Genomic DNA, 27,725 nt, shown 5'->3' with positions numbered 1-27,725 from the left:
TTCCTACTGGCGAAATATTGTAAAGTCTGACGAGTAGTCAAACATTAAACAGTTTATTTCAGATGTAATCTACATAACCGTTAACGAGTTAATCCCACTGGAACAAAAGGCTTGACAGAAAAGTGTTTTCGGTTGCCAATGGAACCATGATGTGGGCAGGCTCACATGTTGCCAAGGTTGTTTACACTACGCTGCAGATGTTTCCCTGCGAAGCTCATGCACAGCCTCCACGTACTGCTTTCTCCATGTCCCTGTCTTCCTTTCCGTCTCTTGGGCTTAACTTGTAGTCCTTTTTAACGCCTTTCTTGTATTGTGTATTGTAGATATTCACCATATGACCCTAGTTATTTTTGCGCCCTAAAAGAAAACAAAACAAACCCCTGAATAAAATTTCATAGGATTTGGTGTAAAGTGATTTGTAAGCAGTCGGTTGAACTACACCACACATATCGTACAAAAATATTGCTTTAAAAATTATAACTCTTTGCTGTAACTGTTCGGAAAGAAGTAAACGGCTTGTGTTAATGACGTCGGAGGAAGAATAACGTATCTTACATTTACTTGTCTAAACACTGCTTTCACTTGTATTGTATGGCGATGCCATGTCTGATTGCAATGTTATGGAGAATGGTGTGCTCCAGGTCAGTGTCGTCTTCAGTGTCACATTGTTTGCCATCGCTATCAATGTCATTTCCTCCGCAGCCAGCAGCCCTGTGAAATGCTATTTCTTTGTGGATGACTTTGCAATCTTCTACTCCTCCTCCGACCTTACGACGACGACGAGGCAACAACTACTGACGATTAGGAGGCTGGAAACCTGGGCCAGACAACTTGTTTTCGGTTCTCACCTGAGAAGACTGTGTCAGTTTTAATCGTGCTCGTCGGAGTTTTAACCAACCAGAGATTACAATGGGGGACCGTATTTTACTTTTTGAAGACAGTGCGCTTTTTGAGTTTATTATTTGACTCGAAATTAACATGGCTCCCACACCTGAAAGACCTACGAACAAAAGGCTGCCGGTTGTTGAACATTTTGAAATGCCTTCGCGGAAAAACATGGGGAGCTGACAGGTCTCGCCTCCTACTGTTTTATAGGGCACTTGTTCGATGACGCTAAGCCTATGGCAGCGTGGTCTGTGGATCGGCCCGTCCTTCCTACCTCCGGATGTTAGATGCTGTCCACCATGCGGGCACTCGGATATCGACTAGGTCCTTTCGGACCAGCCCGGTTCAGAGCCTGTGTGCAGAGACGGTGAACCACCACTCTGGATTCGGCGACGTATCCTTTTGGTTCGACAGGCACTGAAAATCGCAGCGTCACCCTAGTCATTGGCATTTAGTACAGTGATTCAACCCACCTTCGAACGACCGTTCAGGAATCGGGCCCCAAGCGACCCAGCCATTTGGTATACGTGCTACAGCCTGCCTCAAGGATCTGGATCTCTGGCATGAAAATCCACACCCAGGGATGGAACGCACTGCCGCCTTGGTGTCATCGTAGGCCCAAAGTGATTTTAAGCTTGACTCAGTACCCGAAATACTGTACTCCAGATTTGGTTTTTACAACTTTGTTTTCGTCTATTTTAAGTATGTACCGTAGCCTTATCGTTATTTATACATATTGATCCCAGCAGGGGAATGCTCTCGGTTGTTCTGTGGTTTTCCCTGATTGGGTTTTTTAAAGTGCCTCTCCCAGAACAATTTACAAATTACGACGCGGAGTTATATGGCATTCCAACGGCACTGGAGAGGGTTCACAGACTTCACCTTTCTGTGAAGTCTGTGGCGTGCCGCTTTCAGTTAAGCATATTGCGGCTACGTGTCTCCTGTATACTGATAATAGGGCAGCCTTTGGTCTCACTGGAGATCTGCCCACCGTCCTCGCAGATACCGATACCAGTGTTAACAGGGGTGAAATTTTGTGAACCATCAGGCATCATCCCTAAACTGGTGGGGAAGGGCGGCAGACTTTAGTACGTTATAAACTACTCTGCATGTGGGGACAGCCTTCGTCTCCTCCCCCCCCCCCCCCCATGAGATTTAATGGTGATTTTTCGTCAGTGCGCTGATGACCGTGATGTCGAGCGCCCCCTCAACCCAACTCGTCATCACCACTTATTTTGTAAGCTACAGGGAACACCACTTCTCAAACACTGTCCATAGTTGTAACCCCCCCCTGCGGGTCCGGGGATTAGAATAGGCCCGAGGTATTCCTGCCTGTCGTAAGAGGCGACTAAAAGGACTCCATCCCCCTCAAGGGGGTAGTTAGTGCCTGCGTCCGGAGACGGACGGTTCCACGATCTATAATCGTGGTCTTTTTGGTTTTTCACTTCTCGTTTCTTCCTTCCTTTTGTTGGTTCCTTTCTTTGCTCTTCTCCACCTCACTGTCTTCCTTACTCTTTCCCTTGACTTCTCCTTGCCTTCTCATTGCCTTTTTCTCCTTGCCTTCTCATTGCCTTTTTCTCCTTGCCTTCTCATTGCCTTTTTCTCCTTGCCTTCTCATTGCCTTTTTCTCCTTGCCTTCTCATTGCCTTTTTCTCCTTGCCTTCTCATTGCCTTTTTCTCCTTGCCTTTTTCTCCTTGCCTTTTTCTCCTCGCCTTTTTCTCCTTGCCTTCTCATTGCCTTTTTCTCCTTGCCTTCTCATTGCCTTTTTCTCCTTGCCTTCTCATTGCCTTTTTCTCCTTGCCTTCTCATTGCCTTTTTCTCCTTGCCTTCTCATTGCCTTTTTCTCCTTGCCTTCTCATTGCCCTTTTCTCCTTGCCTTCTCATTGCCCTTTTCTCCTTGCCTTCTCATTGCCCTTTTCTCCTTGCCTTCTCATTGCCTTTTTCTCCTTGCCTTCTCATTGCCTTTTTCTCCTTGCCTTCTCATTGCCTTTTTCTCCTTGCCTTCTCATTGCCTTTTTCTCCTTGCCTTCTCATTGCCTTTTTCTCCTTGCCTTCTCATTGCCTTTTTCTCCTTGCCTTCTCATTGCCTTTTTCTCCTTGCCTTCTCATTGCCTTTTTCTCCTTGCCTTCTCATTGCCTTTTTCTCCTTGCCTTCTCATTGCCTTTTTCTCCTTGCCTTCTCATTGCCTTTTTCTCCTTGCCTTCTCATTGCCTTTTTCTCCTTGCCTTCTCATTGCCTTTTTCTCCTTGCCTTCATTGCCTTTTTCTCCTTGCCTTCATTGCCTTTTTCTCCTCGCCTCTTTCTCCTCGCCTCTTTCTCCTCGCCTCTTTCTCCTCGCCTCTTTCTCCTCGCCTCTTTCTCCTCGCCTCTTTCTCCTCGCCTCTTTCTCCTCGCCTCTTTCTCCTCGCCTCTTTCTCCTCGCCTCTTTCTCCTCGCCTCTTTCTCCTCGCCTCTTTCTCCTCGCCTCTTTCTCCTCGCCTCTTTCTCCTCGCCTCTTTCTCCTCGCCTCTTTCTCCTCGCCTCTTTCTCCTCGCCTCTTTCTCCTCGCCTCTTTCTCCTCGCCTCTTTCTCCTCGCCTCTTTCTCCTCGCCTCTTTCTCCTCGCCTCTTTCTCCTCGCCTCTTTCTCCTCGCCTCTTTCTCCTCGCCTCTTTCTCCTCGCCTCTTTCTCCTCGCCTCTTTCTCCTCGCCTCTTTCTCCTCGCCTCTTTCTCCTCGCCTCTTTCTCCTCGCCTCTTTCTCCTCGCCTCTTTCTCCTCGCCTCTTTCTCCTCGCCTCTTTCTCCTCGCCTCTTTCTCCTCGCCTCTTTCTCCTCGCCTCTTTCTCCTCGCCTCTTTCTCCTCGCCTCTTTCTCCTCGCCTCTTTCTCCTCGCCTCTTTCTCCTCGCCTCTTTCTCCTCGCCTCTTTCTCCTCGCCTCTTTCTCCTCGCCTCTTTCTCCTCGCCTCTTTCTCCTCGCCTCTTTCTCCTCGCCTCTTTCTCCTCGCCTCTTTCTCCTCGCCTCTTTCTCCTCGCCTCTTTCTCCTCGCCTCTTTCTCCTCGCCTCTTTCTCCTCGCCTCTTTCTCCTCGCCTCTTTCTCCTCGCCTCTTTCTCCTCGCCTCTTTCTCCTCGCCTCTTTCTCCTCGCCTCTTTCTCCTCGCCTCTTTCTCCTCGCCTCTTTCTCCTCGCCTCTTTCTCCTCGCCTCTTTCTCCTCGCCTCTTTCTCCTCGCCTCTTTCTCCTCGCCTCTTTCTCCTCGCCTCTTTCTCCTCGCCTCTTTCTCCTCGCCTCTTTCTCCTCGCCTCTTTCTCCTCGCCTCTTTCTCCTCGCCTCTTTCTCCTCGCCTCTTTCTCCTCGCCTCTTTCTCCTCGCCTCTTTCTCCTCGCCTCTTTCTCCTCGCCTCTTTCTCCTCGCCTCTTTCTCCTCGCCTCTTTCTCCTCGCCTCTTTCTCCTCGCCTCTTTCTCCTCGCCTCTTTCTCCTCGCCTCTTTCTCCTCGCCTCTTTCTCCTCGCCTCTTTCTCCTCGCCTCTTTCTCCTCGCCTCTTTCTCCTCGCCTCTTTCTCCTCGCCTCTTTCTCCTCGCCTCTTTCTCCTCGCCTCTTTCTCCTCGCCTCTTTCTCCTCGCCTCTTTCTCCTCGCCTCTTTCTCCTCGCCTCTTTCTCCTCGCCTCTTTCTCCTCGCCTCTTTCTCCTCGCCTCTTTCTCCTCGCCTCTTTCTCCTCGCCTCTTTCTCCTCGCCTCTTTCTCCTCGCCTCTTTCTCCTCGCCTCTTTCTCCTCGCCTCTTTCTCCTCGCCTCTTTCTCCTCGCCTCTTTCTCCTCGCCTCTTTCTCCTCGCCTCTTTCTCCTCGCCTCTTTCTCCTCGCCTCTTTCTCCTCGCCTCTTTCTCCTCGCCTCTTTCTCCTCGCCTCTTTCTCCTCGCCTCTTTCTCCTCGCCTCTTTCTCCTCGCCTCTTTCTCCTCGCCTCTTTCTCCTCGCCTCTTTCTCCTCGCCTCTTTCTCCTCGCCTCTTTCTCCTCGCCTCTTTCTCCTCGCCTCTTTCTCCTCGCCTCTTTCTCCTCGCCTCTTTCTCCTCGCCTCTTTCTCCTCGCCTCTTTCTCCTCGCCTCTTTCTCCTCGCCTCTTTCTCCTCGCCTCTTTCTCCTCGCCTCTTTCTCCTCGCCTCTTTCTCCTCGCCTCTTTCTCCTCGCCTCTTTCTCCTCGCCTCTTTCTCCTCGCCTCTTTCTCCTCGCCTCTTTCTCCTCGCCTCTTTCTCCTCGCCTCTTTCTCCTCGCCTCTTTCTCCTCGCCTCTTTCTCCTCGCCTCTTTCTCCTCGCCTCTTTCTCCTCGCCTCTTTCTCCTCGCCTCTTTCTCCTCGCCTCTTTCTCCTCGCCTCTTTCTCCTCGCCTCTTTCTCCTCGCCTCTTTCTCCTCGCCTCTTTCTCCTCGCCTCTTTCTCCTCGCCTCTTTCTCCTCGCCTCTTTCTCCTCGCCTCTTTCTCCTCGCCTCTTTCTCCTCGCCTCTTTCTCCTCGCCTCTTTCTCCTCGCCTCTTTCTCCTCGCCTCTTTCTCCTCGCCTCTTTCTCCTCGCCTCTTTCTCCTCGCCTCTTTCTCCTCGCCTCTTTCTCCTCGCCTCTTTCTCCTCGCCTCTTTCTCCTCGCCTCTTTCTCCTCGCCTCTTTCTCCTCGCCTCTTTCTCCTCGCCTCTTTCTCCTCGCCTCTTTCTCCTCGCCTCTTTCTCCTCGCCTCTTTCTCCTCGCCTCTTTCTCCTCGCCTCTTTCTCCTCGCCTCTTTCTCCTCGCCTCTTTCTCCTCGCCTCTTTCTCCTCGCCTCTTTCTCCTCGCCTCTTTCTCCTCGCCTCTTTCTCCTCGCCTCTTTCTCCTCGCCTCTTTCTCCTCGCCTCTTTCTCCTCGCCTCTTTCTCCTCGCCTCTTTCTCCTCGCCTCTTTCTCCTCGCCTCTTTCTCCTCGCCTCTTTCTCCTCGCCTCTTTCTCCTCGCCTCTTTCTCCTCGCCTCTTTCTCCTCGCCTCTTTCTCCTCGCCTCTTTCTCCTCGCCTCTTTCTCCCTCCCTGTGCGTGCCTGAAGGCCGACCCACGCGTTCGCACGCGTAGCCGGTGACGGGGTAACGCGTAAGTCCCCGCCCTGGGTAGACATGTAAGGCACGCGCGTACCACCCTGGTAAAGGCCAGGCCCGGGGAGGGGTGATTGCCTGAGCTGATACCTTCTGACCATGCCGATTGGTCCCTCCGTCTGTTTCTCGGGTGGTGTGACCTGAGGTGTAAACATTCACCTAAGGTGGGAGTGCCCTCTGAGAGGGTCCCCACAAGGAAGGAGCGCGCCATCGGAGACGCTGGCAATCATGGGGGATTCCTCCGCAATGGATTCTACTCCATCTCTCTCGACTTCGACCCAAAAACGGAAACGTGACCAGCCAACAGTGACAAAAGTACTACCGCCTGCCCCACAGTTCCTCGTAGTTTCTCGATCTGAGGACGGAAAGGATTTTTCCTCTGTCAACCCTTTCGTTATTCAGAAGGGCGTAGATGCCATAGCCAGATCTGTCAAATCTTGTACCAGGTTGCGTAACGGCACCTTATTACTAGAAACTGAGAGTGCCTTTCAGGCACAAAAACTGCTTCCGGCCACCCTCCTGTACACGTTCCCTGTCTGGGTGGAGGCCCACCGAACTTTGAATTCGTCTCGTGGTGTAGTCTATACTAGCTCCCTCGACGGATTGACTGACGAGGAGCTTCAATCTTTCCTCGCTGAGCAGGGCGTGACGGCTGTCCATCGGGTCATGAAAAAGGTCAACAAAGACCTTGTACCGACCCGGACACTTTTCTTGACCTTCGATAGTGTTAAGTTGCCATCGCGCATCAAGGCGGGCTACGAGGTTATTTCTGTTCGCCCCTATGTCCCGACACCTACGCGCTGCTACCAGTGTCAGCGTTTCAATCACACTCGACAGTCTTGTTCCAACGCGGCTAAAAGTGTCACTTGTGGCAGGGATGCCCATGAGGGTGACTGTCCACCTCCGTCTCCTCGTTGTGTGAACTGTCAGGGTGACCATGCCGCATCCTCCCGCGACTGTCCTGTCTATAAGGAAGAACGCTGTATCCAAGAAATTCGGGTCAAAGAGAAAGTGTCCACCTCGGCTGCTCGCAAGCTATTGGCTAGTAGGAAGCCCACGCTGCTCCCAGCGGGGAAATACAGTACTGTCCTCGCCTCTCCTCGGACTACCCGGGAGGTAGCAACCCAGACATGCGATCTGACCTTCAGCACCACGGTCGTCCGTTCGGCCAGTGCTAAGATCGCGCGGTCGACGTCTCCTCTTCCTCCCATCACCCCACAGACACCAGCCCCTTCCTCAGCTTCTGCTAAGTCGAAGACCCCGAAGTCCGATGCACGGGCCTTCAAGAAGGAACCATCCCGTGCAGACTTCCTCCGTCCATCGACCTCCCAGCCTTCGACCGGTACTTCCACCAAACGTCCTTCCAAAAAGGCGCATAGGAAGCACAGTTCTCCTTCTCCGCCACGGCGCATTTCTTCTCCTGCGCCACCCAGCGGTTGCCGCCCCAGGCCGTCATCCGTTTCGCCTGGCCGCACCGCTGGTAGCCGTACATCTGGCCGTTCAGAGGCGGAGGAAGCTCCCCCTCCCAGCCATCCTCCCGAGATGGCCGATGACCCTATAGACCCAATGGACGATGACTGTCCGCCTACTGATAGCGGCGGCAGTGCTCGCTCGAAGCCAGGCCCTAAGCGGCCTTCGAGGTGACCCCTTCTCTCATCTTCCTTTTCTTACGATGGCACTTATTCACTGGAATATTCGCAGCATTCGCTCCAACCGAGAGGACTTGAAGTTGCTGCTCCGCTTGCATCGTCCGCTCGTCGTAGCCCTCCAGGAAACGAAGCTACGCCCATGCGATCAAATTGCCTTGGCACACTACACCTCTGTGCGTTTTGACCTACCCCCTGTGGTAGGTATCCCAGCTCATGGAGGGGTTATGTTGCTGGTCCGGGATGATATTTACTACGATCCCATCACGTTGCACACCGGCCTGCAGGCAGTTGCCATCCGCATTACTCTCCCCACTTTTACGTTTTCCTTTTGTACCGTTTACACTCCATCGTCATCTGCCTTTACCAGGGCAGACATGATGCAACTTATTGCTCAGCTACCTGCACCATTTTTGTTAACTGGAGACTTCAATGCCCACCATCCCCTTTGGGGCTCTCCAGCATCCTGCCCGAGGGGTTCCTTGTTAGCAGACCTTTTCAACCAGCTCAATCTTGTCTGCCTCAATACTGGCGCCCCTACTTTTCTTTCGGACACATCTCACACCTATTCCCATTTAGACCCCTCTATATGTACTCCCCAACTTGCACGCCGGTTTGAGTGGTATGCACTTGCTGATACATATTCGAGCGACCACTTCCCATGTGTTATCCATCTCCTGCAGCATACTCCCTCTCCGTGCTCCTCTAGTTGCACCATCTCCAAGGCAGACTGGGGGCTCTTCTCTTCCAGGGCGACCTTTCAGGATCAAACCTTCACAAGCTGCGATCGTCAGGTCGCACACCTCACGGAAGTCATTCTCGCTGCTGCTGAATATTCCATCCCTCACCCTACTTCTTCTCCACGTCGCGTACCGGTCCTCTGGTGGACCGCAGCATGTAGAGACGCTTTACGTGCTCGTCGACGTGCTTTACGCACCTTTAAACGCCACCCTACAGTGGCGAATTGTATCAATTATAAACGATTACATGCTCAGTGTCGTCGTATTATCAAAGAAAGCAAGAAAGCCAGCTGGGCTGCTTTCACAAGCACCTTCAACAGTTTTACTCCTTCTGTTGTCTGGGGTAGCCTGCGCCGGCTATCTGGCACTAAGGTCCACTCCCCAGTGTCCGGCTTGAAGGTCGCGAATGACGTCCTTGTGGCCCCTGAGGCTGTCTCCAATGCCTTCGGCCGCTTTTTCGCAGAGGTTTCGAGCTCCGCTCATTACCACCCTGCCTTCCTCCCCCGCAAACAGGCAGAGGAGGCTAGGCCACCTGACTTCCGCTCCTCGAATTGTGAAAGTTATAATGCCCCATTCACCATGCGGGAACTCGAAACCGCACTTGGCCGATCACGGTCCTCCGCTCCAGGGCCTGATTCTATTCATATTCAGATGCTGAAGAACCTTTCTCCTGCGGGTAAAGGTTTTCTTCTTCGTACATACAATCGCATCTGGATTGAGGGACATGTTCCCGCATCCTGGCGCGAGTCTATTGTTGTCCCGATTCCTAAGCCGGGGAAGGACAAGCACTTGCCTTCCAGTTATCGACCTATCTCGCTTACCAGCTGTGTCTGTAAAGTGATGGAGCGAATGGTTAACTCTCGATTGGTTTGGCTGCTCGAGTCTCAACGCCTACTTACCAATGTACAATGTGGATTTCGTAGGCGCCGCTCTGCTGTTGACCATCTGGTTACCTTGTCGACCTTCATTATGAATAACTTCTTGCGGAAGCGCCCGACCGCGGCTGTGTTCTTTGATTTGGAGAAGGCTTACGACACCTGTTGGAGGGCGGGCATTCTCCGCACCATGCATACATGGGGCCTTCGCGGTCGCCTCCCTCTTTTTATTCGTTCCTTTTTAATGGATCGACAGTTCAGGGTACGTGTGGGTTCTGTCCTGTCCGACACCTTTCGCCAGGAGAATGGGGTGCCACAGGGCTCAGTTTTGAGCGTCGCTCTCTTCGCCATCGCGATCAATCCAATAATGGATTGCCTCCCAGCTGATGTCAGGCTCCCTTTTCGTGGACGATTTTACCATCTATTGCAGCGCGGTGTACACGTGTCCTGGAGCGCTGTCCTCAGCGTTCTCTTGACCGTCTTTACTCCTGGAGTGTTGCCAATGGCTTCCGTTTTTCTGCCGAGAAGACGGTCTGTATTAACTTCTGGCGCTACAAAGAGTTTCTCCCACCGTCCTTACGACTCGGTCCCGTTGCTCTCCCAATCGTGGAGACAACCAAATTTTTAGGCCTTACCTTTGACAGGAAACTTAGCTGGTCTCCACATGTCATATTTGGCCGCCCGTTGTACCCGTTCTTTAAATGTCCTCCGTGTTCTCAGTGGTATGTCGTGGGGAGCGGATCGAACCGTCCTACTTCGTCTATATCGGTCGACCGTCCGCTCCAAGCTGGATTATGGGAGCTTCGTATACTCCTCTGCACGGCCATCCATCTTACGCCGCCTCAACTCTATACAACATCGGGGTTTACGACTTGCGATCGGAGCATTTTATACCAGTCCCGTAGAGTGTCTTCATGCTGACGCTGGCGAATTGCCACTCACCTACCGGCGCGATATACTGCTTTGTCGGTATGCCTGTCGGCTACTGTCAATGCCCGACCATCCGTCTTATCGTTCCTTTTTTGACGACTCTCTCGACCGTCAGTACGGGTTTTATGTCTCTGCCCTGCTACCCCCTGGAGTTCGCTTTCGTCGCCTCCTTCAACACCTTAATTTTTCACTCCCTGCAACCTTTCGAGTGGGCGAGAGCCGCACGCCACCTTGGCTCCAGGCTCAGGTCCGCGTTCACCTTGACCTCAGCTCGCTCCCAAAAGAGGTCACCCCCGGTTCGGTCTACCACTCCCGTTTTTTGGAACTTCGTTCGAAGTTCATCAACATGACTTTCATTTATACAGATGGCTCTAAGACCAATGACGGGGTCGGGTGTTCCTTTATTGTCGGGGCACAAAGTTTCCAATACCGGCTCCATGGCCATTGTTCGGTCTTCACAGCTGAGCTTTTTGCCCTCTACCAGGCTGTTCTTTACATCTGCCGCCACCGACATTCTGCTTATGTCATCTGCTCAGATTCCCTGAGCGCCATCCAGAGCCTCAGTGATCCGTACCCAGTTCACCCTTTCGTACACCGGATCCAACGCTCTCTTCAGCAGCTGGTGGACGTAGGTTCTCCGGTTAGCTTTATGTGGGTTCCTGGCCATGTCGGTATCCCTGGGAACGAAGCTGCAGATGCCGCGGCCAAGGCTGCGGTCCTCCAGCCTCGGACAGCTTCTTGTTGTGTCCCTTCGTCCGATTTTAGCAGGGTCAGTTGTCGGCGAATCTTATCGCTGTGGCATGCCGATTGGGCTGCACTTACCGACAACAAGCTTCTGGCCTTAAAACCTCTTCCCGTGGCTTGGACGTCCTCCTCACGCCCTTCTCGGCGGGAGGAGGTCGTTTTAGCCCGGTTAAGAATTGGACACTGCCGGTTCAGCCATCGCCATCTGCTGACGGCTGCGCCGGCGCCGTTCTGCCCATGTGGGCACTTGCTGACGGTTAGACACATTTTAATGTCCTGTCCAGATCTTCACACACTGCGCCTCGATCTTAACCTGCCTAATACTTTCGAAGCCATTTTAGCGGATGACCCACGAGCAGCTGCTCGTGTTCTTTGTTTCATCAATTTGACAAATCTCGCTAAGGACATTTGATGATGTTGTTTTTTAATCCTATGCCTGTCAGTCTGTCTTTTATCGTGTTTTCCCTTTTAGTTGTTGTTGTCAACTTGTGCCTCGCGGTGCATTCTTAGAGTAGTCAGGGCGGTAATGACCATTGAAGTTGTGCACCCTAAAACCACAAAAAAAAAAATAGTTGTAACCTACGTTCAGTGATACGTGTTTCGTTATTTTCTTACTGATCAACTAAGATTACGTAACAACTTCCCCTTTGTTTGCTATTTTTCCAGTACGCCCTCATTCTTCAATATTGCCTTTTCCTTTCTTCTGTCACTCTTAAAGATTTTTCTTTTTTGAAAGTCTTCTGAATTTGGTATTTTATCTTAAAATGTTTGCGTTACTTTAGATTTTTGAGTCTATCTCCTTACTTCCATAATCCACGCCATTTATTTCTTCTAGAAATACAGCAATATTTGTTTAGTTAGTCTGTTCTGGCCGGCCGCTGTGACCGAGCGGTTCTAGGCGCTTCAGTCCGGAACCGCGCTGCTGCCACGGTCGCAGGTTCGAATCCTGCCTCGGGCATGGATGTGTGTGATATCCTTAGGTTAGTTAGGTGTAAGTAGTTCTAAGTCTAGGGAACTGATGACCCCAGATGTTGAGTCTCATAGTGCTTAGAGCCATTTCAACCATTATTAGCCTGTTCTGATTCTCTCGATAGAATGTCCAAAAAAAATCTTGTTTCAGCCATTTCTTCTGACATTCTCCATATTTGTGTCGATTTCATTCCTTCTCATTTCCAGCCATCCGAATTTTGTATTTCACCAATTATTTTCCTACTAATTCGTCTTCAAAGTACCTCTATTCCGTCCATTTTATATTTACTTGTTAGGCATTCACATCGATATAAACATTCTGGTAGTATCACTGTTATAATGTTTGCATTGTTTCTCTAGATATGTATTTCTTGTTGCAAATGTTCTCTGCCAAACCACATGCTCTATCCATTTTGTTAAGTCTCACATGTATTGCAAATTTATTTTTGCTGGTCCATTCTGTTTCTGAGGTATTTAAATTTACTTACTCGCTCTGTTTTACCTACTTGTTTTCATGAATTCTCCCACACTTCCCATGTTTGACATGAATGTTGTATTTCCAGCTGAAATTTTGAGACCAGTTCTATTTGCTTTTTTCCAGAAGATCTGAATAAGTGATTCTATCATTTTTCTGAAAGTACTGCTAAATCGTCTTCAGAAGCAAGGCAGTTTCCCTTGATTCAATTTGTTTTTCTTCCCAGAATTATTTGTTCATTGTTACTTTTTAGCTCAAAATTCCAGCTCGTCAATTTTTTTCGGAACGAAGTTAAAAAGCAAGTGACAAACCACCCACTGTCTAACCCCAGTTTTTGAAATGGCTGACATACTTCTCCCATAAATTTAACTTTAGATATAGTGTGTTAGTATCACTAATATTGTTTGCTGGTTTAAGTTTAGCACAAAATTCTCTAATTTGTCTATTCCTCTGCCTTCAGAAATAAGATAGTATGATAAGTTTGCTGCTTAACATTGTGATGAATTATGTTAATCATATGTAGGATCTTAAATTTCGAAAACCGCACTCTCGTTATCAACTGTATAAAATTTCTATAACTGTTCAGGAGAATTTTTGATATTTCGTATGCCATTGGCAGAAGTGACATTCCTGTGTAATTGAGATCTTGTCACCCCTTTTTTATGAAGTGGGTCAATTAAAACCATTTTTCACTCTCATGGAACCTGTTCAGTCTTCCAAAAGTTCTCAAAAAGCAGTTGTAGATTATCAATAATCTTTGGTTCTGATTATTTCAATAATCTTTGGTTCTGATTATTTCAATAATTCTGTTGAAGTGTTAGACTTCCTTGTTTGTTTTGATGACTTCACGAATTTTTATTGCAGATTGTGATATTTCTTGAAATTCCAGTTTTGCTGTTATAACTGGACAGTCTGAGCCTGTCAACATTTGACAATATTTCACACTTTTTATTTGACCCTGTTCTGCCAGTTTCATCTTCAGACACTTTGTGTTTGATACCCTTCAAGCACATGTTTAAAAGTATCGTAAATATTTCTATTGTTTTTGGTGAAATTTTCTTGCATTTCCTTAAGCTGATATTTTGTGGATTTTTGCTTTCTGAACATCACCTGTTTTGAGCCTTTTCTATTGACTACCCATACTCAAAGCAGCATGCTTTTCTTAATTCTTGGCCAGTCCTAAGGTTTCTTTCTGATTTAGTAATTTGTAACTCATTCTAACGACCTTTTTTGTCATCTCAATTTCTTCTTTATATTTTCATATAAGTTCTGTTGTAATAGTAGCTGTAGTGGAATTGTATCTGACTACTTTCTTGGTTGTATTTTTCTGTTTCAGGTGGGAGAAATGGTATTTTAATTATTTGCTTTTTTACCCAAAGCCTACTGTGTTACTTCAGTGATCTCTACAGTGTATCTACTGTTCTGCTACACAGTTGATCCCGAGGGCCCTTACTGGACAAATGCTGACGCCTGGACGTGAGCGTTTCATTTCACGTAGCAGCTGGTGGTCACGTGAGAGGTAACGGAGCTGCTCTTTTTTTCTGCAGAAGCCCAGGATTGACGCAGGCCTCCCCTCCGGGTCTGCAGATGTCCGTCGAGCGCTCACTGCGGCAGATCTTTGGAATGGAGAGCGGCACAGGTCTTGTTGGCGTGCATGGCCGCGGTGCTCCACCCCTCACGCGTGGCTTGACCTTCGCGGCAGGCAAGATAAGCAGGTGAGCCACGTTCCCTACCGGCCGTCTGACAAGTGGGAAAAATAATCATTGTTAACAAGGAATGCGTCGCATGGAGTTTCGATCCTACGTGAAAACACACAACACACCACACACCGCACCGCACCGCGCACACCGCACGGGAGCTAGAGTCGCTCGCTCCTCAGGGAGCCGTGAGAGGCCGCCACACTGTCCGCCGGCTGACGCGAGGCCTCGCGTGTTCCAGGGAGGCGTGGGGGCCGCGCCCCGTGCAGGGCTACTTCGACCCCGAGGCGCTGGCTGACGCTCTGGCGCCGTCCGGCACCTCCAGAGCAGCAGCAGCAGCAGCTGCTGGCTGCTCACCAGGCGCCGCCGCCTCCGGCAGCAGCTCATCGTCCTCTGCTCGGTAAGACGCAGTCCGCTGGACATCCCCTCTCCTGAGGATATAGACCACTCTGGTAGTCTAGAATATGCACACAGTAGAAATTTCAGCGAATCATTCCTCCACTCTAATTTCTCCAAACTTGAATTGCTGTAATAATTACATTGTTTGCTGAATTCTTGGTTCCTTAAAGAGTGAACTAATTTTGTAATTATCGCCTGATGTTTAAAATTATATCGTGAGGCAGTAGATGCGATGAGACACATTTAGGAAACCATTTTATGAAAACGTGAAATCTGCATAAAGAAACTTGGAGAAATATGAACATAACATTCAATCAATTAAGTTATAACAAATAAAATTTTTGAAGAAATGTATACCTAATATCGGTTCTCAATGACTGTACCACTTTTCCTTTTCTCCTTTTGCTCTCTGTCTTCTCATTCTCTCTCTCTTCTCATTCTCTCTCTCTTCTCATTCTCTCTCTCTTCTCATTCTCTCTCTCTTCTCATTCTCTCTCTCTTCTCATTCTCTCTCTCTTCTCATTCTCTCTCTCTTCTCATTCTCTCTCTCTTCTCATTCTCTCTCTCTTCTCATTCTCTCTCTCTTCTCATTCTCTCTCTCTTCTCATTCTCTCTCTCTTCTCATTCTCTCTCTCTTCTCATTCTCTCTCTCTCTTCTCATTCTCTCTCTCTTCTCATTCTCTCTCTCTTCTCATTCTCTCTCTCTCTCTTCTCATTCTCTCTCTCTCTCTTCTCATTCTCTCTCTCTCTCTTCTCATTCTCTCTCTCTCTCTTCTCATTCTCTCTCTCTCTCTTCTCATTCTCTCTCTCTCTCTTCTCATTCTCTCTCTCTCTCTTCTCATTCTCTCTCTCTCTCTTCTCATTCTCTCTCTCTCTCTTCTCATTCTCTCTCTCTCTCTTCTCATTCTCTCTCTCTCTCTTCTCATTCTCTCTCTCTCTCTCTCTCTCTCTCTCTCTCTTCTCATTCTCTCTCTCTCTCTCTCTCTCTCTCTCTCTTCTCATTCTCTCTCTCTCTCTCTCTCTCTCTCTCTCTCTCTCTCTACTCATATTCTCTCTCTCTCTCTCTTTCTCTTTCTCTCTCTCTCTCTCTCTCTCTCTCTCTCTCTCTCTCTCTCTCTCTCTCTCTCTCTCTTCTCATTCTCTCTCTCTCTCTCTTTCTCTTTCTCTCTCTCTCTCTCTCTCTCTCTCTCTCTCTCTTCTCATTCTCTCTCTCTCTCTCTCTCTTCTCATTCTCTCTCTTCCTTCCCACGATCGGCAGTCAAATTAGAAAAAGCTGCGTGCGTTAGTTCCAGCACATTTGGCACCTTAAGTCTTGTTATTTTTCGGGTCAAATCCCATAAGTTGCTCCAGATGACTTCTGTTGGGTTCATATTGTAATGGTACGGTGGAAAATTTAAAAATGCAGCATTTGTATGGTGTGCTCGATGCTGTGATAGTGATAGTTTTTCATGTTTTTTCTAGGAAACTCAGCAACATCTGTGGTATGAAACAGTAGTCGTATTCCAAATAAAGATAAGTTCTTAAATTTTGCCTTAAAAATTAAATTGGTTCCTTAATTTAAGCAACCTTTCATAAAATATGGAGAATTGAGTGATTTAGCGTGTAATATGTAATTAAAATCAGGATGTACACTATACTTAAAAAAAATTTTCAATTATGAGATGTAGGTATTTCAGACTGAACGAGAAAGAACATCGACTAAGGCGAGCCTTGAATCAGCGAACCATGTACTGCAATTGGATACCGAACTACTGCACTACCTATTCCGCTATACATCCAGTCTGTATTTCTCAAATGTATCTAATACAGTCCCTCGGAAAACTTAAAAGCTGAGTCTCAGTAAATTTATGGAAAACCATTAAGAACAACCTATTTCTCGACACACGCGAGCTAGAAGCACACCCAGCCATTTTCATACTGTGTATTAACAGTGCGACGATCAGAGTACAACAGTGCAAAGGCTGTGACTGTACCCGATTTTTGAAATAAAAAGTAGATAACTATGATTAAAACGTTGACCGTTAACACATAAGAATCTTAGTTTCATGTAACGTAACTTATATGTCAGACGTAAGTAGGACGTACTTCAAAGAGCATAACACCAGTGTACATGCGCTACAGCTTCTGGCCAATTATCGCGTTTGTGTTTGTTTACTTCAGGTTTATTCTTACGATGGGATATAGCTGCGAGCTCTATCTAGCTGGTGGAATTGTGCGTCACCCCCCAAGCAGTAAAGGCTAGCACTAGTGGCTGTAACTGTTACATCCAGCCGTTGTCGTCCAGGTCTGACCTCTTAACATCTAGCGACTAATAAAAGTATTAAGGACATAAGGGGATTCCAAAGCTGTAGACTGGTTCAAAGAAACAGGTATATGAAATCTGAGACGGAGAGATGGAGCTCCTGAGGCAGTATCAGAGCAGTGGGTTTTTGTACTCAATAAAGATCTAGCTTATATGGCTGCATTCTCCCATTCCCTTCCCCCTCCCCCTCCAGTCTGGTCGCTAATTCACAATGAATTGTGCCATAATTAGAGAGAAGTGAATGGTTGCACATTTAGGTTAAGAGGGACTAAAGCAACTGCGATTCTTCAATTAATTTCATTTTGCTTATCTTCCATAATGGTGACCGTGACGGGAGACAAACCTGGGATCCTTCTGATATGCGGTCAGATGAGTTCAATGGACACTGATTGACAACGGTGCCCTATAAGAAAATTGGGAAAATGTAAAACCACTGATCTTCGTCCTGTCGGCATGATCCAGTGTAATGCCTTTCAAGCTCACTGTGCTGGTGCTGAAAGGAGCGGCGATGTGTGCGTAAGCTGTTGAACAGTGACTGCCAGTCCAATAACCTCTCAACGTTCAAAAGGAGAAATCGCAAATAATACACAGAAATAAAGGCGGGCGAAATGACCTATTGCCAAATTACGTTGCGACGGCTTCAGAACGTTAACAGGGTGGCAGCTTGGATGACTCCTAGGTTACGCCGCTGTCGTACTTTAGAGCTATCATTTTGATATTTACTAAAAGTTTTGAACGATCTAGAAGACGCTCACCAGGCACACTTACATAAATTTGAGGCTCTAGTAGTGGGGAGCACTTCAACACGGCACCTAAACTACTGTTGCACGTGATTCAAATAGCAACTGAACCTATCCTGATATGACGTTCGGAAGTTTCCAACAATAGCCACTGCTCACTGTGGATACTATTGAAAAGTTCAGATTCCAAAGAAAATTCAACAGACAAAAGTGCCACTATTACCAACTTTCCTTTTGCAAGACTGCTGTTAGGACCGTTCTAGTGTCCGCTACGAACTCCAGCATGGTGTATCCCTGTTCGTGAAACTGTTAGTTCAAAGCACACTTTGTTTCAACGGAAATGGCAGTAGGTTGCGGGAATACCTGTACCGCCTCAGTATGATCCCGTGTCGACCACATTCTCTGTCTGAGACAGTAGATACCAAGGAATGGTACTAATGCAGCGTCTGTTGACCTCTCGAAATGCATTACCAAGAAATATTCACTCCTTATGCGACAGACGACATAAGTGTATAAACGTAGCAAGAGGACAACAAGAATATACGAAAAGCAATGTTTTGTTTTTTTCCTCAGTCTAGCAAACGAATTAGTATGAATTATTATGAATGCTCCATTCACGTAATTTGCTTAGATCACATATTAAACTTCACTTAAAATGAATGTTACTGATAGTTGTTGAAAGGTTTGAGGCTATTAACATTAAATGCTAACAACTCATGCTGAGGATGGGTGATGTCCGAAAGCTATTAATAAATTTCAAAAAAAAAAGATATTACGAACTGAAGTAACAGTTTAGAAGCTAAAACTTTTGTCAAGAAATAAATGAGATATTTATATTTGAAACGGTTAGCAAACCAGCCAATAACATAAACAATGCGTCTTAAGGTAATAGCAGGCTATTGCTTGTGAAAAACTGACGTTTGAATCGTATGTTACCGAAGAGCGCGAAATGTGATACTATATTTTGAATCTCAAATTCTTAACGAATTTGTGTACTATATTTACGATAAAATAGCTACCAACTAGTTGATTACCCAGTAATTAAGCCCAGACTTAGCTTTGGAGGGGAATGAAATTTGTCTACAGTGTAAAAAGAAGTTACCCTGAAATAGGGTGATTAACACAAGATTAATATGTTCATCTATAAATTGTGTCGGTAGGAGCTGTATGTCATTTGTCGTCTCACCACACTTCTAACACCACAAACTACGCGACTGGCCATTAAAATTGCTGCACCAAGAAGAAATGCAGATTAAAACGGGTATTCACTGGACAAATATATTATACTAGAACTGACGCAGTTTGGGTACATAGATCCTGAGAAATCTGAACAGAGAACCACCACCTCTGGCCGTAATGACAGCCTTGATACGCCTTGGCATTGAGTCAAACAGAGCTTGGACGGCGTGTACAGGTACAGCTGCCCATGCAGCTTCAACACGATACCAAAGTTCATAAAGAGTAGTGACTGGCGTATTGTGACGAACCAGTTACTCGGCCACCATTGACCAGACGTTTTGAATTGGTGAGAGTATGGAGAATGTGCTGGCCGGGACAGCAGTCGAACATGTTCTGTATCCAGAAAGGCCCGTACAAGACCTGCAACATGCGGTCGTGCATTATCCTGCTGAAATGTAGGGTTTCGTAGGGGTCGAATGAAGGGTAGAGCCACGGGTCGTAACACATCTGAAACGTAACGTCCACTGTTCAAAGTGCCGTCAATGAGAACTAGAGGTGACAGACGCATAACCAATGGCACCCAATACCATCACGCCGGGTGATACGCCAGTATAGCGATGACGAATACACGCTTCCAATGTGCGTTCATCATGATGTCACCAAACATTGATGTGACCATCATGATGCTGTTAACAGAACCTGGATTCATCGGAAAAAATAACGTTTTGCCATTCGTGCACCCAGGTTCGTCGTTGAGTACACCATCGCAGGCGCTCCCGCCTGTGATGCAGTGTCAGGAGTAACCGCAGCCACGGTCTCCGAGCTGAAAGCCCATGCTGCTGGAAACGACGTCGAACTGTTCGTGCAGATGGTTGTTGTCTTGCAAACGTCCCCATCTGTTGACTCGGGGATCGAGACGTGGCTGCACGATCTGTTACAGCCATGCGGATAAGTGCCTGTCATCTCGACTGCTAATGATACGAGGCCGTTGGGATCCAGCACGGCGTTCCGTACTACCCTCCTGAACCCACCGATTCCATATTCTGCTAACAGTCATTGGATCTTGACCGACGCGAGCAGCAATGTCGCGATGCGATAAACCGCAATCGCGATAGGCTACAATCAGACCCTTATCACAGTCAAGAACGTGATGGTACGCATTTCGCCTCCTCACACGAGGCATCACGACGACGTTTCACCAGGCAATGCCGGTCAGCTGCTGTATGTGTATGAGAAATTGGTTGGAAACGTTCATGTCGGCACGTTGTAGGTGTCGCCACCGGCGCCAACCTTGCGTGAAGGCTCTGAAAAGCTAATGATTTGCATATCATAGCATCTTCTTCCTGTTGGTAAAATTTCGCGTCTGTAGCACGTCATCTTCGTGGTGTAGCAATTGTAATGGCCAGTTGTGTGTGTAGCAGACACTTCTAGGTTATTTGTACGCCTTACACTCCATACTCATCACAGTCCTGGAGGTAAAAGGAATGCCTTTAGTGCAGCACTCTTTCCAGATATTGGGTCACGTACGTACATTGTGTTGGCGTCACTGCTACGGGAGCTAGAGTCGCTCGCTCCTCAGGGAGCCGTGAGAGGCCGCCACACTGTTCACTGTCTGACGCGAGGCCTCGCGTGTTCCAGGGAGGCGTGGGGGCCGCGGCCCGTGCAGGGCTACTTCGACCCCGAGGCGCTGGCTGACGCTCTGGCGCTGTCCGGCACCTCCACAGCAGCAGCAGCAGCAGCAGCAGCTGCTGCTGGCCGCTCACCAGGCGCCGCCGTCTCCAGCAGCAGCTCATCGCCCTCTGCTCGGTAAGACGCAGTCCGCTGGACATTCCTCTCCTGAGGATATAGACTACTCTGGTAGTCTAGAATATGCACACAGTAGAAATTTCAGCGAATCATTCCTCCACTCTAATTTCTCCAACCTTGAATTGCAGTAATAATTACATTGTTTGCTGAATTCTTAGGGGGGTGCTGGTTGGGGACTTCAATGCCCACCACCCACTTTGGGGATCTCCACGTCCTTGTCCACGTGGCTCACTATTGCTAGACGTCTTCCACCAAGCGGATCTAGTTTGCCTCAACACTGGGGGTCCCTACATTTTGGTCTGCCTCAACGACAAATTTCTCATTTGGACCTTGCGGTCGGTACTGCTCCGCTAGCTCGGCGCTTAGAGTGGTTCGCCCCTGATGATACACACTTGAGTGACCACTTTTCATGTGTCCTTAGACTGCAGCCTCAACTGCCATATATGCGGCCGCGACGCAGGAAGTTTGCCCAAGTCGATTGGACACTTTTTTTTCGTCTCTGGCGACATTCGATGACCATCACTTTCCTAGCGTGACGATGAGGTCACACATATTACCGACGTTATTCTTACAGCTGCGGAACGTTCAATACCACGCACCTCCGAATTGCCCCGGCGCCCCCCAGTTCCTTGGTGGAACGAGGCATGCCGTGACGCAATACGTGAGCGGCGACGTGCTCTTCGCGTTTTCCGCCACCATCCTACTTTGGCCAACTGTATCCGCTATAAGCAGTTCCGTGCGCGATGCCGTCGTGTCATCCGCGATAGCAAGAAGGCAAGCTGGAAATTCTTTATTGGCTCATTTAACACCTTCACTCCCTCCTCGGATGTCTGGAGTCGGCTTCGATGGTTCTCAGGCGCGCCTAGATTCTCCCCGGTCTCTGGGCTCACTGTCGCGCATGATACGTTAGTGGACCCCGTCGCAATTTCTCACTCGTTGGGTCAGCACTTTGCTGAGATTTCGAGCTCTTCAAATTACCCGCCAGCGTTTCTCCCGAAGAAACGTGCAGCGGAAGTGCGACATCTTGCTTTCTCCTCTCAAAATCGCGAAAGCTACAATACTGTTTTCTCCATGCGGAAACTCCAACATGCACTCTCTTCTCGCTCCTTCGCCCCAGGACCGGATGGTATCCACGTCCAAATGCTGCTGCATTTATCAACACATAGTCTGAGTTACCTCCTTCGCCTTTATTATCGAATTTGGACCGACAGTACTTTTCCCAGGCGATGGCGGGAAGCTATCGTCGTTCCTGTTCCTAAACCTGGAAAGGACAAAAATCTCCCCTCTAGCTATCGCCCCATTTCTCTCACGAGTAGTGTCTGTAAGGTCTTGGAGCGTATGGTGAATTACCGTTTAGCTTGGTGGCTGGAATCCCGCAGTCTTTTAACACCAGCCCAATGCGGATTCCGAAAGCATCGTTCTGCAGTTGACCATCTTGTTGCTCTCTCCACTTATACCATGAACAATTTTCTCCGGAAACTCCAAACGGTACCAATATTTTTTGATCTGGAGAGAGCATACGATACCTGTTGGAGGACAGGCATCCTCCGCACAGTATTCTCTTGGAGCTTTCGAGGTCGGCTGCCCATTTTTCTTCTCGAATTTATGGCAGAGCGCATATTTAGGGTGCGGGTGAACACTACTCTCTCCCGTACTTTCTCCCAAGAAAACGGGGTACCCCAGGGCTCCGTGCTGAGTGTTGTACTGTTCGCCATTGCCATCAATCCAATTACGGATTGTCTCCTTTTTTATGTCTCGGACGATTTTGCGATCTACTACAGCTCTCAACGGACCAGCCTTCTTGAACGACGTCTTCAAGGATGTCTCGATCGCCTCCACTCTTGGAGCATCGAAACCGGCTTCCGTTTTTCTCCCAGTAATACCGTTTGTGTTAATTTTTGGCGACGTAAGGAGTTTCTTCCACCCTCCTTACATCTAGGACCTGTCAACCTTACGTTTTCGGACGTCGCTAAATTCTTGGGTCTTATGTTTGACAGAAAACTGTGCTGGTCCTCCCACGTTTCCTATCTTTCGGCTCGCTGTCTCGATCCCTCATCACCCTCCGTGTCCTGAATGGTACCTCCTGGGGAGCAGACCGAGTGGTCCTTCTCCGCCTCTATCGCGCCTTAGTGCGCTCGAAATTGGATTATGGAAGCATAGTCTACTCCTCTGCTCGGCCGTCTATTCTTCGGCGTCTCGACTCTATCCACCACCATGGATTACGTTTAGTGTCTGGAGCTTTTTACACCAGCCCTGTGGAAAGCCTTTTAGCCAATGACATTTTTTTCGACGCCTCCCTTGATGTAGGGTACGCAGGCCGCCCCTCCTCCATACTACCATTGGGAGTCCGCTTCCGTCAACTGCTCCGTTCTCTTTCCTTCCGCTTTCCTAAAACCTTGACAACTTCGGGTACAGCACCGCCCTGGCTCCGTCCCCGGATATGCCTGCTCCGTGACCTTCGTCGATTTCCCAAGGATGGTGCCCCTTCACTTGTTTATCGTCGGGCATTTGCTGCTCTGTGCACAAATGACGGAAGCCACATTTATTTACACCGATGGCTCGAAAACATCGTTAGGTGTAGGGAGTGCCTATATTGTTGGCGACACCCCAAATCGCTTTCGACTTCCCGACCAGTGTTCGGTTTATACTGCGGAGCTTTACGCTGTTCTCCAGGCTGTCCACTACATCCGCCGCCATCAGCGGATACAGTACGTTATCTGCTCAGATTCTCTCAGCTCTCTCCTCAGTCTCCAAGCTCTTTACCCTGTGCACCCTCTGGTCCACCGGATTCAGGACTGTCTGCGCTTGCTCCACCTGGGCGGCGTCTCGGTGGCGTTCCTCTGGCTCCCGGAACACATTCGTATCTGTGGAAATGAGGCGGCCGATATAGCGGCCAAGGCTGCTGTCTCTCTTCTTCGGCCAGCTATTCAATCGATTCCCTTCGCCGATCTACGGAGCGTTTTATGTCGTCGTGTTGTTCTTTTATGGCACGCACATTGGTTGACACTTCCCCATAATAAATTGCGGGACGTGAAAGCTCTTCCTTGTGCTTGGACCTCTTCCTCCCGAACGCGTCGTCGGAAGGAGGTAATTTTAACTAGACTCCGGATAGGGCACTGTCTTTTTAGCCATAGACATCTTTTAAGCGGCGATCCTCCCCCACTCTGTCCCCACTGCTCTCAGCTGTGGACGGTAAGACACCTTTTAATTGAGTGCCCCTATTTTAATCCGTTACACTCCCGTCTACAGCTGTCGCCTGATATATCGTCAATTTTAGCAGATGACACACGCTCGGCCGATCGCGATCTCGAGTTTATTAGTGCCAGTGAAATGACGTCATCATTTGAAGCTTTTTCTGGGGACAACCAACCCCTTTCTGTAGTGGATTTTTAAGCCTTCCTTCTCCTTTTAGTTTCTTCAATTTTATGACTTTCGTTCCCATTGCTGCTGGTTTCCATTTTCGGTTTTTTACTGTTTCCTAAGTCACGAACTGGGCTTTAATGACCATAGCAGTTTTGCGCCCTAAAACGAAAACAAAACAAAAAGAAGAAATGCAGATAATAAACGGGTATTCACTGGACAAACATATTATACTAGAACTGACGCAGTTTGGGTACATAGATCCTGAGAAATCTGAACAGAGAACCACCACCTCTGGCCGTAATAACTGCCTTGATACACCTTGGCATTGAGTCAAACAGAGCTTGGACGGCGTGTACAGGTACAGCTGCCCATGCAGCTTCAACACGATACCACAGTTCATAAAGAGTAGTGACTGGCGTATTGTGACGAACCAGTTACTCGGCTACCATTGACCAGACGTTTTCAATTGGTGAGAGATATGGAGAATGTGCTGGCCGGGACAGCAGTCAAACATGTTCTGTATCCAGAAAGGCCCGTACAAGACCTGCAACATGGGGTCGTCCATTATCCTGCTGAAATGTAGTGTTTCGTAGGGATCGAATGAAGGGTAGAGCCACGGGTCGTAACACATCTGAAATGTAACGTCCACTGTTCAAAGTGCCGTCAATGCGAACGAGAGGTGACAGACGCGTAACCAATGGCACCCCATACCATTACGCGGGGTGATACGCCAGTATAGCGATGACGAATACACGCTTCCAATGTGCGCTCACCACGATGGCACCAAACATAGATGCGACCATCATGATGCTGTTAACAGAACCTGGATTCATCGGAAAAAATGACGTTTTGCCATTCGTGCACCCAAGTTGGTCGTTGAGTACACCATCGCAGGCGCTCCCGCGTGTGATGCAGTGTCAGGAGTAACCGCAGCCACGGTCTCAGAGATGAAAGTCCATGCTGCTGGAAACGTCGAACTGTTCGTGCAGATGGTTGTTGTCTTGCAAACGTCCCATCTGTTGACTCGGGGATCGAGACGTGGCTGCACGATCTGTTACAGCCATGCGGATAAGTGCCTGTCATCTCGACTGCTAGTGATACGAGGCCGTTGGGATCCAGCACGGCGTTCCGTACTACCCTCCTGAACCCACCGATTCCATATTCTAACAGTCATTGGATCTTGACCGACGCGAGCAGCAATGTCGCGATGCGATAATCCGCAATCGCGATAGGCTACGATCAGACCTTTATCACAGTCGGAAACGTGATGGTACGCATTTCATCTCCTTACACGAGGCATCACGACGACGTTTCACCAGGCAATGCGGTCAGCTGCTGTATGTGTATGAGAAATTGGTTGGAAACGTTCATGTCGGCACGTTGTACGTGTCGCCACCGGCGCCAACCTTGCATGAAGGCTCTGAACAGCTGATGATTTGCATCTCACAGCATCTTCTTCCTGTTGGTAAAATTTCGCGTCTGTAGCACGTCATCTTCGTGGTGTAGCAATTGTAATGGCCAGTTGTGTGTGTAGCAGACACTTCTAGGTTATTTGTACGCCTTACACTCCATACTCATCCAGTCCTGGAGGTGAAAGGAATGCCTTTAGTGCAGCACTCTTTCCAGATATCAGGTCACGTATGTACATTGTGTTGGCGTCACTGCTACGGGAGCCAGAGTCGCTCGCTCCTCGGGGAGCCGTGAGAGGCAGCCACACTGTCCACCGTCTGACGCGAGGCCTCGCGTGTTCCAGGGAGGCGTGGGGGCCGCGCCCCGTGCAGGGCTACTTCGACCCCGAGGCGCTGGCTGACGCTCTGGCGCCGTCCGGCACCTCCAGAGCAGCAGCAGCTGCTGGCCGCTCACCAAGCGCCGCCGTCTCCGGCAGCACCTCATCGCCCTCTGCTCGGTAAGACGCAGTCCGCTGGACATTCCTCTCCTCAGGATACAGACCACTCTGGTAGTCTGTAATATGCACACAGTAGAAATTTCAGTGACTCATTCCTCCACTCAAATTTCTCCAACCTTGAATTGCAGTAATTACATTGTTTGCTGAATTCTTAGTTTCTTAAAGAGTGAACTAATTTTTATAATTATCGCCCGATATTTAAAATTATATCGTGAGGCAGTAGATGTGATGAGACATATTTAGGAAACCATTTATGAAAACGTGAAATCTGCATAAAGAAACTTGGAGAAATAATATGATCATTACATTCATCAATTAAGTTATAATAATGATTTTTTGAAGGAATGTATACCAAATGTCGGTTCATGATCTATACTCTGGTCTTTTCTCTGGTTGCTTTCTTCTCTTCTCAATTCTCGATCTCTCTTCTCATTCTCTCTCTCTTCTCATCTCTCTTCTCTCTCTTCTCTTCTCTTCTCATTCTCTCTCTCTTCTCATTCTCTCTCTCTTCTCATTCTCTCTTCTCTTCTTCATCTCTCTCTCTCTTCTCATTCTCTCTCTCTCTTCTCATTCTCTCTCTCTTCTCATTCTCTCTCTCTCTTCTCATTCTCTCTCTCTCTTCTCATTCTCTCTCTCTCTTCTCATTCTCTCTCTCTCTTCTCATTCTCTCTCTCTCTCTCATTCTCTCTCTCTCTCTTCTCTCTCTCTTCTCATTCTCTCTCTCTCTCTTCTCATTCTCTCTCTCTCTCTCTTCTCATTCTCTCTCTCTCTCTTCTCATTCTCTCTCTCTCTCTTCTCATTCTCTCTCTCTCTCTCTTCTCATTCTCTCTCTCTTCTCATTCTCTCTCTCTCTCTCTCTTCTCATTCTCTCTCTCTCTCTCTCTTCTCATTCTCTCTCTCTCTCTCTCTCTCTCATTCTCTCTCTCTCTCTTCTCATTCTCTCTCTCTCTCTCTCTTCTCATTCTCTCTCTCTCTCTCTCTCTCTCTCTTCTCATTCTCTCTCTCTCTCTCTCTCTCTTCTCATTCTCTCTCTCTCTCTCTCTCTCTTCTCATTCTCTCTCTCTCTCTCTCTCTCTTCTCATTCTCTCTCTCTCTCTCTCTCTCTTCTCATTCTCTCTCTCTCTCTCTCTCTCTTCTCATTCTCTCTCTCTCTCTCTCTCTCTTCTCATTCTCTCTCTCTCTCTCTCTCTCTTCTCATTCTCTCTCTCTCTCTCTCTTCTCATTCTCTCTCTCTCTCTCTCTCTTCTCATTCTCTCTCTCTCTCTCTCTCTCATTCTCTCTCTCTCTCTCTCTCTCTTCTCATTCTCTCTCTCTCTCTCTCTCTCTTCTCATTCTCTCTCTCTCTCTCTCTCTCTCTCATTCCTCTCTCTCTCTCTCTCTCTCTCTCTCTTCTCTCTCTCTTCTCATCTCTCTCTCTCTCTCTCTCTCTCATTCTCTCTCTCTCTCTCTCTTCTCATTCTCTCTCTCTCTCTCTTCTCATTCTCTCTCTCTCTCTTCTCATTCTCTCTCTCTCTTCTCATTCTCTCTCTCTCTCTCTTCTCATTCTCTCTCTCTCTCTCTCTCATTCTCTCTCTCTCTCTCTCTCTCTCTTCTCATTCTCTCTCTCTCTCTTCTCATTCTCTCTCTCTCTCTTCTCATTCTCTCTCTCTCTCTTCTCATTCTCTCTCTCTCTCTTCTCATTCTCTCTCTCTCTCTTCTCATTCTCTCTCTCTCTCTTCTCATTCTCTCTCTCTCTTCTCATTCTCTCTCTCTCTCTTCTCATTCTCTCTCTCTCTCTTCTCATTCTCTCTCTCTCTCTTCTCATTCTCTCTCTCTTCTCATTCTCTCTCTCTCTCTCTCTTCTCATTCTCTCTCTCTCTCTCTCTTCTCATCTCTCTCTCTCTCTCTCTCTTCTCATTCTCTCTCTCTCTCTTCTCATTCTCTCTCTCTCTCTCTCTCTTCTCATTCTCTCTCTCTCTCTCTCTCTCTCTCATTCTCTCTCTCTCTCTCTCTC

At 48.3% G+C, this 27,725-nt stretch overlaps 1 protein-coding gene across 1 annotated transcript in view; it reads left to right on the top strand.

Annotated features, from left to right (window-relative positions):
* The window catches only part of LOC126092922 (collagen alpha-1(II) chain-like), an 87,700-nt gene that overhangs the window by 48,012 nt on the left and 11,963 nt on the right, over positions 1-27,725 (top strand). Inside the window, exons 5-8 of the mRNA XM_049908652.1 lie at positions 13,888-14,055; positions 14,279-14,437; positions 20,296-20,463; positions 25,580-25,732. Coding sequence (XP_049764609.1) covers positions 13,888-14,055; positions 14,279-14,437; positions 20,296-20,463; positions 25,580-25,732 — 648 coding nt within the window. The remainder of the gene's footprint in view (positions 1-13,887; positions 14,056-14,278; positions 14,438-20,295; positions 20,464-25,579; positions 25,733-27,725) is intronic.

The sequence above is a fragment of the Schistocerca cancellata genome, chromosome 7 (assembly GCF_023864275.1).
Source record: "Schistocerca cancellata isolate TAMUIC-IGC-003103 chromosome 7, iqSchCanc2.1, whole genome shotgun sequence".
Classification (NCBI taxonomy): Eukaryota; Metazoa; Arthropoda; class Insecta; order Orthoptera; family Acrididae; genus Schistocerca; species Schistocerca cancellata.
The sequence above is the reverse complement of the archived record's forward strand: the minus strand, read 5'-3'. Positions and strand labels throughout refer to the sequence as shown.